A 17,329-nucleotide genomic window follows, 5' to 3' on the forward strand; every position below is an offset into this window, starting at 1 on the left:
CATTATAAAAGACATGATGCATGTTTTTGGTGGCACTACACACACGTGTGTTGAACCCATGTGGACGTTGCTTGTCCTATTGCATACGAACACGGGTCATTCTGCAACACGACCGCAGACACAAAGACCATAATCATGCGTTCGAATCAGCCATACCTTTCCCGAGGCAGTGCCTCCTGCGACTCCGATGAGAAATGGTCGCTTGTTCCTCCCATTACTATTCGAGGTCGATCTTTTCTCCGACATTTTCAAGAAAATTCTGTTGTGTACCTGGCCAAGAACACCAAGTTCCCACGTCGACACTGAATTTTCGATATCTTGCCACGAGTAGCTGAATCTACTTACTGCTCCCTATTTTGGCTACGGTTCATACGTATATACACACCACGCTGCTAGCTCGCGCCTTTTGATTTCAGATGCAAAAACTTCTATACGATCCGAGTACAACAAGTCTCATTTGATCGCGATCGATCCCCGTCCACGTCCGTTGTGCAGTGTTGTACAGTCGTTTAGATCATCTTTTCTCAGTATTCCCCGATGACAATCGCAGCCGAAATGATGTCATTCGCGGGCAATACCGCTGAGCGTAGTCGCGAATAAGACAATTTCCATACTGTTATTTTGCTGTCACAAAATGTTGGATCCAATACCAATATGTCATTACGTATTAAGTCCTATAATGCTTTTATCAATTTTGTCAGATTACACAATTTTTATTTTCCATCTCTACACAATTCATTTTGCGCACGAAAACTACGCAATAATCCAGTTGAATTTCTTCAATAACTTAGACAAAGTCTACATTTCAAGACTCGGCGTTGTCGCAATCTCTGCCTGGCTTTGTTTTGGATGCATGCTATATGGACCGTGGAGTAAATGCCCATACCACGTTCACCCTAAATGCAAGGTTTCCTATTTCCTAAAATCGAAACCATGTATTCATCACTCTTTAAACCGAACAGACCGTGATAGACGGAAAGATTGTATGGCAACGGATAACTTACTAGGCTCAGAGCTAACACTCCATGCCAATCAAATGCGTGGATCGATTTAGTGAATGATCGAGTTATTGTGTATAGGGCCTATTAGGTAACCCCCTTGCGTCATGCACATCACAAACGGAGAATCATTACCATGCTAAGGGAGGTGGTGGCCTTCCTGATGTAATGGGCCTATTATAATTATGGAGGAAACTATAGGGCTCACACGGGTAAGTATTCCCCCATAGAGACGTGTGTTAGAATTCAAAATTCAAAAAAAAATTGTAAAATAGCCGGGAGAAAATTTAATGAGTTGTTTCATCTTCACTAACCTGAAAAAGTGAGATGTACCCTTTCATCCATCACATTTGCGGGGGGTTCTTCAGCTCACGAACTCTGTCCAAGGGTTCGCAAAGCCAGACTACGAGTTCTTTTTACTAACAAAAAAAATCACATATTTTCGGTAGATGCACCCAATCAAACAATGTTATAGTCCCTTCAAATTCCATGAGAAAAGCTTTCATCCTCCAACAAAAATGCAGTTTCTGTAGAGAAATTCATACTCAATATCTGCAGCTATTCATTTTTTATTTTTTGCCAAACTGCGTTTCTGATTTTTAAGTGATTTTTTCTTCATTTTAGTCAGGGATATTCCATTATATTTTCAGGTGTGAGCCCTATATTGAGGGCACCGTGTCGATTACGTATAACAACCTCTTTTTCTGACAAAGTCAAAAGAATGAATGTGCATCAGTTTATACAATGCATCACTTTAGACCAATGATCAGAATAATATCTCAATATTGCGCAGATGACAGCCTGCTATGCATAATGGACGATCACGAGATAGAGAGTTATAGAGATATATAGATGGATAGATAGTTATAGATAGATATAGATAGATAGATAGATAGATAGATAAATAGATAGATAGATAGATAGATAGATAGTTATAGATAGATAGATAGATAGATAGATAGATATATGTTTGTTAAAGATAGATATATAGATAGATAGATTTGGTAGATAGATAGATACTGCTATGAGATAGATATATACTGAGATAGATAGATAGATAGATAGATAGATAGATAGATAGATAGATAGATAGATAGATAGATAGATAGATAGATAGATAGATAGATAGCACATACATGCCGATGTTACGCACGGCGTCTGATCGGGCTACAGCTGTATGCAATAGAGATACGTAGATGAGTTAGACAGATAGAGAGCACCTCCCTGGGCAGATCAAGGACTTTCTATACCTCTTGGCCAGATTTAACAGCAGAAGAGACCACTGCCATGACTGCACTCAAACAAAAGGATTATTGAGACCTGCAACATGAGCCTGTACCATTTTACCTACACCTCCCTGGCTATACAACAGATCAATATGCGCATAATATAGGCTTATAAAATGACCTATCCCTACAGATTCCTTGCTCATTCAATGACGATCTTCTCAGGGAGGTCAGATGTTAGATACTGGAGAGCAGAAAGAAAAGAATTCTTAACCAGTCCAAATAACAACCATGCTAGAGAGATGTAGATTTCTGAAAGAAAATTATTTAATGGTATATGATGACACGTATCCTTTTTTTTTTTTGATTGGGTCTCGAAATTTTAGCAAAGCATTTTTTTTTTTCTTTTGGCATCTGTACTGTTGTAAATATTTCGTGTAAACTAATTTTAATCATTATTGACTACTTTGCGGGCATATAGGTATCTATCATAAAAAGTATTTGCATTTTAAAGGGATCGATGGTACAGTATTGGTGGAGATGAGAATTGGGCTTTTAACTTTTTGGGAGATACCAAGAGAACACTATGAAATAGTACAGAGCATACCATCTTAAGAGGAATTCAAAATTAACACTGTATATAACCACTCCCCCCCCCCCCGCGTACATTACTTTATTTCCTCTCATGATTTTTTTTTCCTAAGCACGAGTGGGGATCACATAACCACGTTGCCCCCCCCCCCTAACTTTTTTTTTAACCCGGAAGTGGCAGCAGAAAAAAAAATATATATAATTATATTGTTAGAATGTGATAAAGCTTTTGCCGATTGCAAGTTGTACTTGCTTTTATAGAGCTTGTGGGAGCGCGGGTGAAGGGTTTTTTTTTTTTTTTGGTTTGTTTTGTTTTGCTTTAAGTTGTTTTGTTTTGGTTTTGTTTGGCTTGGTTTGTTTTTTTTGCTTGTCCTTGTTAGCATGAAACCCGGAAGTGGCAGTAGAAATATACACCCCCTCCCCCTCCCACCTTTAAAAACGTGGCGCCGGGCGTGCACATTATGCCCCGTGCACAAGGTGGGGTTCCGTCGTCGATTAGATGATGCGTCTTGTTGATTTTATGTCACCATCTGTGATATAATTATGTCATTGTACATATATCTTACTATAGTTCTTATTAATGATCAATAACCTATTCATAACATCGCCCATCAGCAAATTTATGTAAGTTTCAGCTCTCTAATTCACTGTGCATTTGGGGGAGTAAATTAGATACGTTATTGATTTATTTGCTGACAACAGGTAACTATATAACAACAAATTTGATTCTTTCTTGAAGGGAATTGTGGCGTTATTTTTTTTTCGGGGCTGTGTCCCTTAGTTATAGGCCTACCATGTGCCTATAGAAAGTTATATAACAGGCCTGGTGTAACTACTTTTACAATCCCATCATGATCTGAAATTCCAGTGATAATATTTGGTTCCCATGGGAACAGCACAGCCTGGAAAGCCTGATTTAATAGGTATATATCTTTGCAGTGACGTATACTTCAGTGAAATTACAGAATATCACCAGATGTTATTGTCTTGATAAAAAAAATGAGAAAATATTATCTAAATGTCTCCTTCAGTGAAGGGTAACTCTGCTAATAGGGCCAACTGCATTATCGTGTCTTTACAACATGCCTGTAAGATCGATATTTGTGTTGTGTCGTCTCTTCTGAGCAGGGCCGGAGGTCGTCTCCCCTCCCTGTTATGATGTTCTGTCCCATGTGAATTTTTTTATTACAAAGTCCACTTTTTGTCGCATTCGTTGTTTATTTTTTTCAAGTATCTTCTCCATGTTTAAGTTGATGTCAATGATTCTGTGTTATAAGCAGGTGTGTATCCACGATTTTTTTTTCGGGGGGGGGGGGTCGTAATAAAAAATTTTGGACCTTTACCTTTTCGAGGGAGTGGAGCGACCGAGCGGGGGGAGGGTGTGGAGAGGGGTGTCCCCCCTCCCACGGTATAGCTAGGGAGTTTTTTATTTTATTTCTGGAATGGGGCCATTTGGTGCATACAAAAGTGACCTTTTCGGCATACGGCAGTGCGGTTTAGAAATAAGATATGGCATATTAAAACTAAGTTACGAAATTTACGAAGTTTTTGACAATTTGCTGGAACACCGTACGACCCTCCCGACCCCCCCCCCCCCCCCCCCTTGCATACACCCATGTATAGAGCAAAGAACAAAGAATACGGTTTAGACGTGACTTCCCATGAAAACCGGACATGAATTTATTTCTTGATCCACTCTCAATACATTTGTATTGTACTTCGGCGCTACGACATCGTACCAGCGCAGCGCACAGTTGATTACGCAATCGACACCGCGAATAACACTGCTACACATAGTGGTGCCAAATAAACCACGTATGCGCTCGCGAGTGCACCCTTGGTCGCGCCACAGTGCATGGCGGCCAGCGGCCAATGCATGCTGCATACAAGTACACATCGGATCTCATGCGCGCATGCAGCATGCGCACATGTTTCGTGCTGTCCTACGCAGTGAGAAACTTGCTAGTTTTCAGGAACAGAATGACCGTGTCTGGTCCGGTCCCGTATTTTGAATCGAAGTGCTTGAGGTAAGATACAGATTTCTATTCTTCCTACCGTGTATTGACGATGTGATCTAAAAGAAAAAGCTCGGTTTTCATCCAAAGTGGAATCGTGTTCATTTTATTCTAGTCCCATGTACTGAATTTTATGTGAATGACTGTACCTAACAATGCCAATGGTAACATTACGCACGGTTCAGGTTGTTAAGTAAGTTTTTGATCCATCTGCCTGTAGGCCTACATGAAATTACCTGTATGTCCTTTGATACCATATAAAAGTGAAGCTTCTTGGCAAGTCATTTGGCGGCCAACCTTGGTCCTTATCAAAGGCTGTAAACTCTAGTCCAGTGACAGTGTCCAGTGCAATGACAGCTCTGTTTGCTTTCCCTCTTGCATGTTGTTGTTCTGAAGATCTCCCAGAAATCCTGCAAACATTGCAAGTTGTGTTTCAGTTGTGTTTCATAAGACATTGTTGTTCTAAGTAAGATAGTGTGTCTTTGATGCCTCAGATACACATGTAGACGTTAGATTGACTGATAAAAACACTTGCTCAATTTCTGTGCTGTGGCTTTCTCAGTTTTTAGGTGTTGAGTTCATCATTCCAGTACCAGTGCAGTGACAGTGCCAAAACCATGGATGCAGAAAGTTTGCACCTCCTGAGCAACCTGCAACTACACAATGACTACTTCAAGAGAATGACTGATCTTATCCCTGCGAGGTACTACTTCGAACAGGAGAACAAGCATGCTGCGGCAGGGAGTGGAAAGTTCTTCCATAACTCCAGAGGTGAATATCTTTGTCTTCCATACACACACGCACACACACACACACACACACACACACACACACACACAAAGACTTCATACCAGATTTTTTGTCCTATCTAATCTCCTTGACCAACCATATCAAAGGATTATTGCATTGTAAAGAGATAGATATGTCATTATTGTCATTATTGTTATCATTGCCACTGTCATCGTCGTTAACAGCATCACCATCAGCTACATTGCCATCCAAACCATCATTGTTATAAATATTAGTCTCATAATCTTCACCATGAAGATGATTTTGAGCATTTCATTGCTTATTATTCACAGAAAAAGCACCCAAGCAGTCGGTGAAGGACAATTCTAAGAAGAAGGCAAATAACAAACGGCAGCGCCTCGACCCCACCCAGCACCGCAGTGTGACAGACATCCAGCTCCAGATGGACCAGGGCAAGCTGTCCGGGAAGGAGGGCGTGGCCACTTCCAGCCGGGTGTGGCGGGAGAAGTCGGAGGACGAGTCGGAAAGTGACGCCATGGCAACCGGGCTGGAGGACCTGTCGGATGACAGCGGTAAGTTTTCTTCTTAGGCAATCCCCACAAGTAGGGAGGAGAATAGTGCCCCTAAGCAAGAGCATGGATGAAGCAGATTATTTTGTATCCATAGTTGTGCAGTGATATCAGGGGGACATTTCATGGATCATTTTGTCTGACAAGCTTATAACAGATTGTCAGAAAAAATATCTGACAAAACGCTTCATGAAATGCCCCCCAGGAGAGGCGAGAGGACTGTGCTATGGTGAAAACATTTAAGTAAAACTCAACCTCATCAAACATAGTTAAATCCAACAAACAAAGCAGATAAACTTATGTTGAAGTCTGACAAAAGAGCAAGGAAAGTAGTTCCAATTTTTAATGAGTCATACATTTTCTGAAAAGAGTGATTGTAGTCACAATTACAGCTGCGAATCAGCTGAGTTGATGATGTCGTCACTGTTCTACTTCCTCCGTGGGTTTGGACATAGAAATATGATGAAAATGTTGTCTTTTTCCCTGTGAATTATATAAGAAATTGTGAACTGGTCCCCTCATATTATTGTTTGGTTAGTAGTCCCAACTTGTACAACAATTGGATGTGAAGGACATCAATTTTTTATTAGTGTAAATCATAAGGGGAAAAAATATTGGTGATGTGTGTTCTTTTCATTGGGAGACTTAGCATTAGTGATTGTCTATGATGAATAAGGGTCAGCAAAATCACGTTTCAAAAATGTTTGAACTCTCTCATTTACAGCCGTAGTAGTGATTTTTAGAAAGTATGCTGTACGGTTCAGTCTTGTGTCATTTGCCTAAAGTTGAAAATGAGTTCCCAATTCACTGCATTTATGTTTTTATTCATAATGTGAGGCATTCCATGTGTTGAAACATTTTGTCAAAGAGGTGCAATTCATACTTATATTTCAATCCTAATACTAAATGAGAATATCCACTTTTTTTTTCATACGTCATTCATATATATGCTTTCAGAATGAAGTGTAAATTTTGCATGTGTATTGTTATCCTTCTTTTAATGGTATCTTGTTTTACAGAGGTGGATGTTAAATCCAGTGATGCTCCTGCCCACAGTAGGTTAAAGCCAATGAGCGTAGAGTCTGTCACCGGTAGCGCCACTATCGATGAGTTGCGAGAGAAGGTTAGGCAAAGGATAGAACAGCTAAGGACTAAGCGTAAGGCCAAGCCAGCACTTCCTGAGAATACCATTCCAAAGAAGGTGGCTAGGAAGGAGGCGGAGAAGGAGAAGAAAAAGAAACTGGAAGCTATCAAGGCGGTCAAGGCCGCCAAAACACGCGACGAAGCGCTGGAGAAGGCCACGCAAGCGAAGATGGTTAACGGCGGCTCTGAAGAGGTCAGTGCTCGCGAGGAGGACTCGGACGGTGAAGGCAACAGAGAAACATCGTCAAAGAAAAAGAGCAAGTCAACAAAACGACAAAAGACCGGGTCTGGAAAAAATGCAGGTGGAGAGGATGTGAGCTTCAGCCATTTTGACTTTGCGGAGAACGAGCGCGAGGCCGTCCCGAAGAAGCGTCGGAAGAAGGTGACGGAGCCGCGGAGCAACAAGGACTACGGCCGGCTCCTGAAGAAGGCAGAATACAAGGAGCAGAAGCTGAAGGAGATGAAGGAGAAGGACCCAGATCAGGCTCACCAGATGGAGACGGAGAGCAAGTGGCAAACTGTCATCGACCGCGCCCAGGGAATAAAGGTAACCAAAAGTCAGTATAGTTTGGATGTATTCGTTGAACAGTTTAAAGCCTATGTGGACCCAATCGTAGGGCATTACAGGTGACTCTTGTTACAATGAAGTCCTTGGGATTGGAAGTTTTCTTTCATTTACAGAAATTTTATTCTATCCAAATGAATTTAAAAAAATAGAGATATATGATAACAAATTTTAGGACCTGAATTCTGACTTGGTTGTAACAAAATTTTGTTACAGCCATGTTTGTACACTGTACAAAACCATTTCCTGCACTTAAAACGGGCAAGTGCCCAGTCATTTCACTTTCCCAACAGTGAGTTTTCACTGCCCTGGACAAGAAGGGTAGAAGCACCCTGTGTGGAAGGCTAGCCCAGTTTGGGTCCTGTAGGGGAATTTCAGACTGTTCTGTGACTCTACGGAAAGTTTGCATTGTACACAAATGCCACAGCTTGCTAGCATGCCCCTCTTGAGTTGGCAATGCTATAAAGAGACAGAGCAGTCGGTGGGGATGTCACCCGCATCCAGTTTTCACACACTGAATGCAGAATAAGCAGACAGAAGCGAGGTGCATTAATTTGAACAAATTGGACCCAGGGCCCTGGAATAGTGACAAATACATGGGCTGTTAGCAAGCATTTTAGCTTGAATAATTCTTCTTGATATCACCTTCTTCTTACCAAACTATAGTCACCTTGGTGATATTTCAAGTCACTTGCCTTGAGCAGGTATATTTCTTATCTGTTCCCCCTCAAAAAAAAAAAAAGAAAATGCAGAGAGCAAAAACTCATGCAGCAGGGATCTCGCCAGCGTATATCACCCTTGTCGGCCCCGACAAGCGTGCGGTTTGAAGAAGCAATTGCCGACAAGGGTAAAACTTGCCGACAAGGGTAACACCACGCGTGAACTTGCCGACAAGGGTAACACCACGCGTGAACTTGCCGACAAGGGTAACTTGCTTGACGAGCTAAGTTCGGACCAATTTCTCGCCTTTTTCAGTCTTTATTATCTGGCTAGAAAAGAAGCTAGATGTTGAAAGCAGCAGCAGTTTACATACTTAATACAAGCGCAAAAATTTACCCACGCAGTCACCGCACCGATCACAACAACGCAGCTCAACAGAGCGACGTGTACTAGCTGATACCAGGGAGGTCTCACCTCCCTGCTGATACACACTACATCACACACTTGCTCACTCACATGCGCTCTGATTTGGGATCCACACACACATGCACAAGCACCCAGCCGGCCACTTACAACCGCCTGCGTGTACAACGGTACAGTGTATTGTGAGAGGGAGAGAGAGAGAGGACGGGAAGAGAGGGTCGGAGGCCGAAGGAGGCTGAGGAAGGCTGACACGTGCTCGCTTGTTGTCACGCTTGTTGTCGGGTTACGCAAAAACAAACGATATGAAATGCATGCCCCCCTCCGCCCAAAGGTTGTATTTTTTTTTTTTTTTTTGGCTGCTTTGGTTTGTTTGTTAATAGTTTGTCTGCCTGTCTGTCTCTCTATTCGCAAAATAAGTCAAAATTTGGGAAGAGATTAGGATGAAATTTTCAGGAACAGTTGGTTGGTAAAATGGCGCAAGGAACAGATGATTAAATTTTGATAGTGAGCAGGATTTATAATACCACCGAAATTCACCGCCAGGATCCAGGATCTTTAGACTTTGTTTCGTATATTTGAAAGGATTCGTATCAATTCTTTAGGAAGCTGGCCATCGGCAATGACGCAAAATTAGATGCGTTCAAAGCATTGCCGCAGAGAGAAAAATTAACTCCATTTTTCGTTAACAAAAGAAAAGAAAAAACGTGCGATGGAGTAAGCAAATGCAAATTATTATTTAGGTTTTGGTAGTTTCAGTGGGTCATTTTTTTTTTAATCTAAAAAGCCATGCGTTCCATTTTAGCCTTTTCAATTTCTATGGATTTGTAAACGTCATTCTTGAATATTCCATTTTCCTTCTCCGGGCCGAAATTTATAGTAATTCTGTCATGATGGTCTTTCAAGTTCAACGTATACGTAATGCTCCACGTGCTTCTGGCTTGGTTTGTTAAAAGGTGGGTTAGGGGGCCTTCATGGGCAGAAAACAAATAATGATCATTCATCAATGTTCCCAGTTGGTTTACATGCTATGTACACGCTGTTTACGACCACTGAAGCAAGGTGGTAGTACGCGCGACATTCTTTATCTGACACCTGGCTTTCGTGGAAATTTCATGGAAATTTCCACAAGCCATGATATCAAGTTTCCCCACTGCTTGAGGTCGTGCTTTTTTTTATTCTTCATTACGAACATCAATTTGTTCAACTTGAAAAGTGTAGATAATTTGCTTTGAGGACGTGTTTCTTTCTTTTTTTTCATTGCAGCATCGGTAACATTTTGTTTTGTTCATCGTCCGCGCATGGCAGGGGTTCATGGGAGGAGAACGATAGGAATGACTGGGGAGAAAATAAACTGAAAGAAGGAAGCATCTTTTGAGCGAGCTGTCTTTGTTTTTCTCTACACCAGCATCAGTTATCGCAACCAAGATTCATTTTTTTTTTCGTTGCTCCGACAGATTAATGATAAAATGATGCTAGATTCTTTATTCTGAAGGTTCGTTAATCCAAAAATGATTAAGAAAAAATGTCCGTTCATTTCACGACGAAATCAGTTTTGTTATTTCGAACGTTCTGCCAGTGAAATTTCGGAATAAAACGACGGCACAAAACAGCGTGTTTTCGTACTCTAAGGGTCTGTTATTCCGACAGAAGTAGTAATGATGAAATAATAAATTGTAGATTCTTTATTCTGAAGGTTCGTTAACCGAAAATTGAATAAAGAAAAATGTCCGTAAATTTCAAAACGAAATCAGTGCGTCATTTCAAACGTTTTGCCAGTGAAATTTTGGAATAAAACGACTGCCCCAAAACAGTTGCAGTTTTCTTACTCTGAGGGTTCGTTACTCCGACAGATTAATGATAAAATAATGCTAGATTCCCTATTCTGAAGGTTCGTTAATCCAAAAAATGATTAAGAAAAAATGTCCGTTCATTTCACAACGAAATCAGTTTTGTTATTTCGAACGTTTCTGTCAGTGAAATTTCGGAATAAAACGACGGCACAAAACAGCGTGTTTTCGTACTCTATAAGGGTCTGTTATTCCGACAGAAGTAGTAATGATGAAATAACAATAGATTCTTTATTCTGAAGGTTCGTTAACCGAAAATTGAAAAAAAAAATGTCCGTAAATTTCAAAACGAAATCAGTGCGTCATTTCGAACGTTTTGCCAGTGAAATTTCAAATAAAACTGCCCAAAAAACAGTTGCACTTTTCTTACTCTGAGGGTTCGTTACTCCGACAGATTAATGATAAAATAATGCTAGATTCCCTATTCTGAAGGTTCGTTAATCCAAAAAATGATTAAGAAAAAATGTCCGTTCATTTCACAACGAAATCAGTTTTGTTATTTCGAACGTTTCTGTCAGTGAAATTTTGGAATAAAACGACGGCACAAAACAGCGTGTTTTCGTACTCTATAAGGGTCTGTTATTCCGACAGAAGTAGTAATGATGAAATAACAATAGATTCTTTATTCTGAAGGTTCGTTAACCGAAAATTGAAAAAAAAAATGTCCGTAAATTTCAAAACGAAATCAGTGCGTCATTTCGAACGTTTTGCCAGTGAAATTTCAAATAAAACTGCCCAAAAAACAGTTGCACTTTTCTTACTCAAAGGGTTCGTTACTCCGACAGATTAATGATAAAATAATGCTATATTCCTTATTCTGAAGGTTCGTTAATCCAAAAAAAATGATTAAGAAAAAATGTCCGTTCATTTCACAACGAAATCAGTTTTGTTATTTCGAACGTTTCTGTCAGTGAAATTTTGGAATAAAACGACGGCACAAAACAGCGTGTTTTCGTACTCTATAAGGGTCTGTTATTCCGACAGAAGTAGTAATGATGAAATAATAATAGATTCTTTATTCTGAAGGTTCGTTAACCGAAAATTGAATAAAGAAAAATGTCCGTAAATTTCAAAACGAAATCAGTGCGTCATTTCGAACGTTTTGCCAGTGAAATTTGGAATAAAACTGCCCAAAAAGCAGTTGCAGTTTTCTTACTCTTAGGGTTCGTTACTCCGACAGATTAATGAAAAAATAATGCTACCGAGTATATTCCTTATTCTGAAGGTTCGTTAATCCAAAAATGATTTTTAAAAATGTCCGTTCATTTCACAACGAAATTAGTTTTGTTATTTCGAACGTTTCCGTCAGTGAAATTTCAGAATAAAACGACGGCCCCAAAACGGTTACAGTTTTCTTTTACTCTGAAGGTTCGTTACTGCGAAAGAATAACGATATAATACTTTAGATTCTTAATTCTGAACGATCGTTAATCGGAAAACGATAAAGAAGAAATGAAAACGGTTACAGTTTTCTTACCCTCAGGGTTCGTCTCCGAAAGAATAATGGCAAAATAATACTCTACATTCTTAATTCTGAATGATTGTTAATAGAAAAATTATAAAGGAGAAAATATTCTTTTATATCCAAACGAAATCAGTTTTGTTATTTCGAATATTCTGCCAGTATATAATTTCGGAATACAACAACGGCCCCAAAAGGGTGTTTTCTTATTCTGAAGGTTTGTTTTTCGGAAACAATAACGATGATAGATGATAGATTCCTTTCTGAAGGTTCGTTGATCAGAAAATAATAAAGAAAAAATGCTTGTTAATCTTCGAACGAAATCAGTTTTATTTTGAACATTCATCTGTAGTACCGACCTTTGGTGTTGTTGTTGTTTTCGATTACAAACCTTCGAAGTACTCAGTAATGAATCGTTTCATTTTATGATTAAACAAACCTTCAGAATAATGACCATCATTACATTTTTGTATGATATCTCTTTGATGTCACGGCCAAACTACCGCAGTATACCCGGAAAGGAAAGTGCAACGATGTCCCGAAAGTTCTCGATCGCTTCTCGCGCATTTGCATGCAATAGGCCTACCACGTGGTCGAGCAGACGGCGAGAAAGCAACACGGCGCGCGTTGTTGCGATGCAGAGGCGGTTAATTATTGCAACAGTGAAACAGGAAAGGCCTAAAAGAAATCGGAACCTCCACCATCGGCACCTACTTCTCTTTCATTTATTATTTAGGAACTGCCGCTAACAAAAGGTATGGAGTTTCTGCATTGTTTCTGTGAGAATATGCCCCTCACAACGTTCATTACATCTCCGTGAAAATGTCGCATTTAGTGGCATTTTAGCGGTGATTTATCTGTGTTGTATTGAGCATTAGCGAAGGCTTCCGCGCTTCGCGCGGGAGGGGGAACCCCCCTCCCGTACCCACCCCCAGAAATGCGCGTATAAATGCCGACAAGCATGAAGAAATTCATGTCGAGAACCCTGTGCAGAGAGCAAAAACTCAAAACTTCAGTCATATCCACTAAACGAAGTATTTTTAATGGATTTGTAATGAAAAGGTTAAAGTGAGATTTAAAAAAAATATCTGCTGTGTGAATTTGTAGCTTTGAAGATTTAAATTTTCAGATTTGAAGCGTTTTGATTAATCCTCTTTCCGGCTGACAACAGGTAAAAGATGATGTGGAGCTGCTAAAGAAGTCGCTGAAGCGGAAAGGGAAGCGCAAGCAGCAGAGCAGCAAGCAGTGGGAGGCCCGCACCGCCCGGCTGGAGGAGAAGATGAAGGAGCGGGAGGCGCGGAAGCGACGCAACGTCAAGGCCAAGACCGACGCCCGCAAGTCCAAGAAGGTCAAGAGGTTACAGCGCAAGGGCAAGCTGCTCCTCCAGGACTGAGCCCCACTCCCACCTCCATAACTGGCCAGTCTGTTAGATTTTCACCCCCTGTATTAAAGTCAAAGTGAAGGTGGGACTTGACTCTTTGTTAACCTATCGAGGTTGGACTGATTTTGCTACAACACGCATTTCCTATAGACACCAGCCCGCGTATACTCGGGACTCATCCTCAACGGGTTAAAGGACAAATTGGGGACCAGTTAACTATGAGCCTGAAAGAAAGAGCAACATTTTAAAAACACTGCAGTAAAAATTAGATCAAATTGGGACAAGAATCATTGAAGTTATGACTTCGTTAAGTTTTGCCTATTTTTCACAGAATAGACGTGGAACAGTCATTATAAATATGCAAGTAGTGAGTTGATGATGTCATTGCCTCACAACTTGCCATGTAGTTTGTACACAAAATCTTTAAATTTTCTCTCTCTTTTTTTTTTGTATGTGTTTGTCATAAAACGATTATGCCCCAGTCTCAGATCCTGATATATCTGACTGATCATTATTTTGAAGTTATTCAGCCAGGAATAACATCATGTTTAACACATTTAGAGCAGAAGAATTGAATTTTCTCAAAGTTTTTGTACAACATCAATGAAAAATTGTGAGGTGATGATATCATCAGGTCACTATGTGCATATCCATATTAAACGTACAAGAACTGTTTCGCAAAAATTCTTTAAAATCTGTACAGTTTCATAATTTCCTTACTTTTAATGCAATTTGATCAAATTTCCACTGTCGTGCCTGTGAAATTGTACTCTTTCTTTTCAGACTAACTCTGAAGTGGTCCGGAATTCTTCTTAACAGACAATTGTGACGTTGTGTTTTCAACCTGTGTAGACAGCAAACCATCCATTGCGTTGCCATCAGAAGGGGTGTACATCAGTGACTGTTGAAACATTGCCAAATAAAAACAAAAACACACACACATACACAACTTGTGGTTAAGAAAGGAACAATTGTAGCACTAAGGTGAAGAAATGCTTATGTGATGAAACTAATTAGGAAAGCACCGCTGCTTTGTACAAAAAAGAAAAAAAAAAAGTGATGCCAAAATATTGGATGTGCATTTTTGGACAGTTTATAATCATGACATTGATAGTGTATCATGCTGTTTGTGTCTTGGCTTATTTGGTATGAGAAAGGGAGGTCTTGTAGCCCTCATCAAAAAGAGTACTGTGATGATTACCATAAAAAAAATATGTCATTTTATTGAGCATTCTTCACAGTTTCAACTTAGTCTGGATCAAGTCTGTTGAATGTTGTGCTGAAGATGACCTGTGACCAATGGTCTGGTGCAGGTCAGTATTATGTGTGATGCTGGCCTGATCTCTTTGCAGAGAAATTTGAGTCAGCTTTCATGCACATGAGGCTAAGTGACATGCTGTCGTGTAGCTTATTTATTAGGAGGGTGACCAAGTTGGGGCCCAAATTTCACATTTTCATCTCTTGAAAATGCATGGTCAAAATTTCGCCAAACTTGGGCAGCTATTTTTGCGAGAATGATGAAATATATATTTGTACCAATGGGCACCATGCCCAATGTGGGAGCCTTCAGGGGGCCCCAGAACCCCCAAATTACAGAATCCTGTAAAAATCTTCCTCTTTAAACCCATAAATGCTCTGCATAAACACAATGTACATTTGTGAGTGTACTTACAAGTTTGGTTGTAGGCAGATCCAGGGTTGGTTCCCTTTGGGCCGGGAGCAAATCGGGGGCTAGTTTTCATATTTTGATCTTCCTTTTAAAAATGCATGGTCGGATTTTCTGCATACAAGCTTGCTTACAATGTACCATTTTTAATGAGGTGGAGTCTACAGTTCCAATTTTCTGTTACTGTATCTAGCTGGTACATATTGTACTAGTTTATAAGGTACTGAATGTAAAAACAAGGTTAAATCAACGGTCCTGGTGACTGTATGTATGTGGGCCCATTGCTGTTGATATTGTGTACTCTACTGCATGTGATAGTACGCCGTAATTTCTTTTCTTTTTTTTTTCTTTCCATTTATTTTCTTTTTGGCAATGAAACTGTGTATGTATTATTTGCCACAATTATTTTCCTTCCAGAACCCCACTGCATAAAACTATGATAACTGTACAGCTGTTAACTCTGCACTCAATGGTAATTATCATGGCAACACTATTCCAAAGCCAGTCAAAATCAAGAAATCACTGATGGTTACCACTGATTGCAGGGTTACCATTAATCGTAAAGTTGCCATAGTTTTATGAAATCGGGCCCAGATTATGTGATTTACAATTGGTTTTGGCATTGTCATTGCATATATTTTCAAAGAAAATGCAGAGTATTTGTATAATGAAACATTTTCATAGAGAAATATGAGTGCCCATGCCAGCTTGTTAATAAAATGCTTATGGCGCATTTTTTTTTAAGTACAATGACTTGTCTCATTTCTTTTATTTGATGGGCATTGCTTGTTGTACTCAATAGCATGCTAAAAGTGAGTTAATATGCCCGAATTTGCATCGTGTTGAGGTTTGGAGGACAGAAGAAATACTGCCTTATGAGTATCCCAATTCATTACAAGATGTCCCTTTTGTTGTAAGTAATTCTGCAAGAAAATACATTGTACAAATCAGTATTCTTTTGCAAATATGCTTGATTACTTTTATATACACTGTATAAAAGTATAATACACAAACACACACACACATATATATAGGTGTAAGATGGCATTCCACTGGTCCAAGCTTCTGCTTTCTCTCTGCCCTACAGGCCTTCATCAGTATCTAAACAAATACACTAAATGACAAAGCGTGCTATTGCCAGTGATATTGCAAGTAAAAATGACTTATATAACAATATATACAAGTGATTATACACACTATACTGTGTCAAATTTGAATGAAACATTACATATCAGTGCACTCCCATTATAATGAACACCATTATAACGAAATTCTTGTTACAATGAAATAAAAATTCAGGTCCCAAAATTACCATCTATACATCTTTATATTATACTTTACTGTTTGGCTATAACAAAGTTTCAATATAACGAAAGAAAACTGCCAATCCCGAGAATTTTGTTATGATGGGAGTGAGCTGTATTTAACATTCTTCTTCAAGACAACATTTTTCCCTTGCATTGGACAACACGACCAATCATTAACAATGTTAGATTGTTTGTAGCATAGCATTTTACTTGTTTGTTTGCTTTGCTCTTTATGAAGCACAGCATTTCCATCTCGGCATGTTCTTTACCATATCAAATACGGTAACACAAAGGAAGAAAATCACGACCTTGTGAATTTAAAACTTAAGCCACACACACACACACACCAAACAATGCTATTACAAAGTAAACACTGCAGTCAAATTTTGTTTACTTGTTACTTTAATCACTTCACTATCACATAGCAATGATTTCATGGGTAAAGGTGTACAAGTGTAATTGCATTGTTCATAAAATTAAACATTTGTATATTCTACGAAAATTAGAAACTATTTTAACACACGAGCAAAACTTCTTCATTAGGACATTCCAAAGACTGCCATTGGCAGTATTGTAACAGTGTTAGATTTGCTTTAGCTCACTGCCCTTGCGGGAACACCAGCTTTTTGAGGATTCAGAGTGGTTTAGTCACATCCTCTTTCCAGCAATTTTCTAGCCGAGAACTCAGTCAATGTCCTATTAAGTTATTACTCCCAGTCAATCTAC

The 17,329-nt window shown here is 39.5% G+C and overlaps 2 protein-coding genes across 2 annotated transcripts in view; one reads left to right on the forward strand and one right to left on the reverse strand.

The window, feature by feature from the left end:
- The window catches only part of LOC139726617 (uridine-cytidine kinase 2-B-like), a 35,889-nt gene extending 35,530 nt beyond the window's left edge, over positions 1–359 (reverse strand). The window contains exon 1 of the mRNA XM_071637606.1: positions 157–359. Coding sequence (XP_071493707.1) covers positions 157–246 — 90 coding nt within the window. The 5' untranslated portion in view covers positions 247–359. The remainder of the gene's footprint in view (positions 1–156) is intronic.
- Positions 360–5,447: 5,088 nt separating this feature from the next.
- LOC139726618 (uncharacterized) lies at positions 5,448–13,680 on the forward strand. Its single transcript, XM_071637607.1, has 4 exons — positions 5,448–5,601; positions 5,913–6,152; positions 7,169–7,839; positions 13,421–13,680. The coding sequence occupies exons 1-4, from the start codon at positions 5,448–5,450 to the stop codon at positions 13,640–13,642; spliced, it is 1,287 nt and encodes a 428-aa protein (XP_071493708.1). The 3' UTR covers positions 13,643–13,680.
- Positions 13,681–17,329: the final 3,649 nt, after the last annotated feature.

This window comes from Diadema antillarum, unplaced genomic scaffold, assembly GCF_040938485.1.
Source record: "Diadema antillarum isolate AM-2024a unplaced genomic scaffold, OU_Dant_1.0 seq00000094_RagTag, whole genome shotgun sequence".
NCBI lineage: Eukaryota > Metazoa > Echinodermata > Echinoidea > Diadematoida > Diadematidae > Diadema > Diadema antillarum.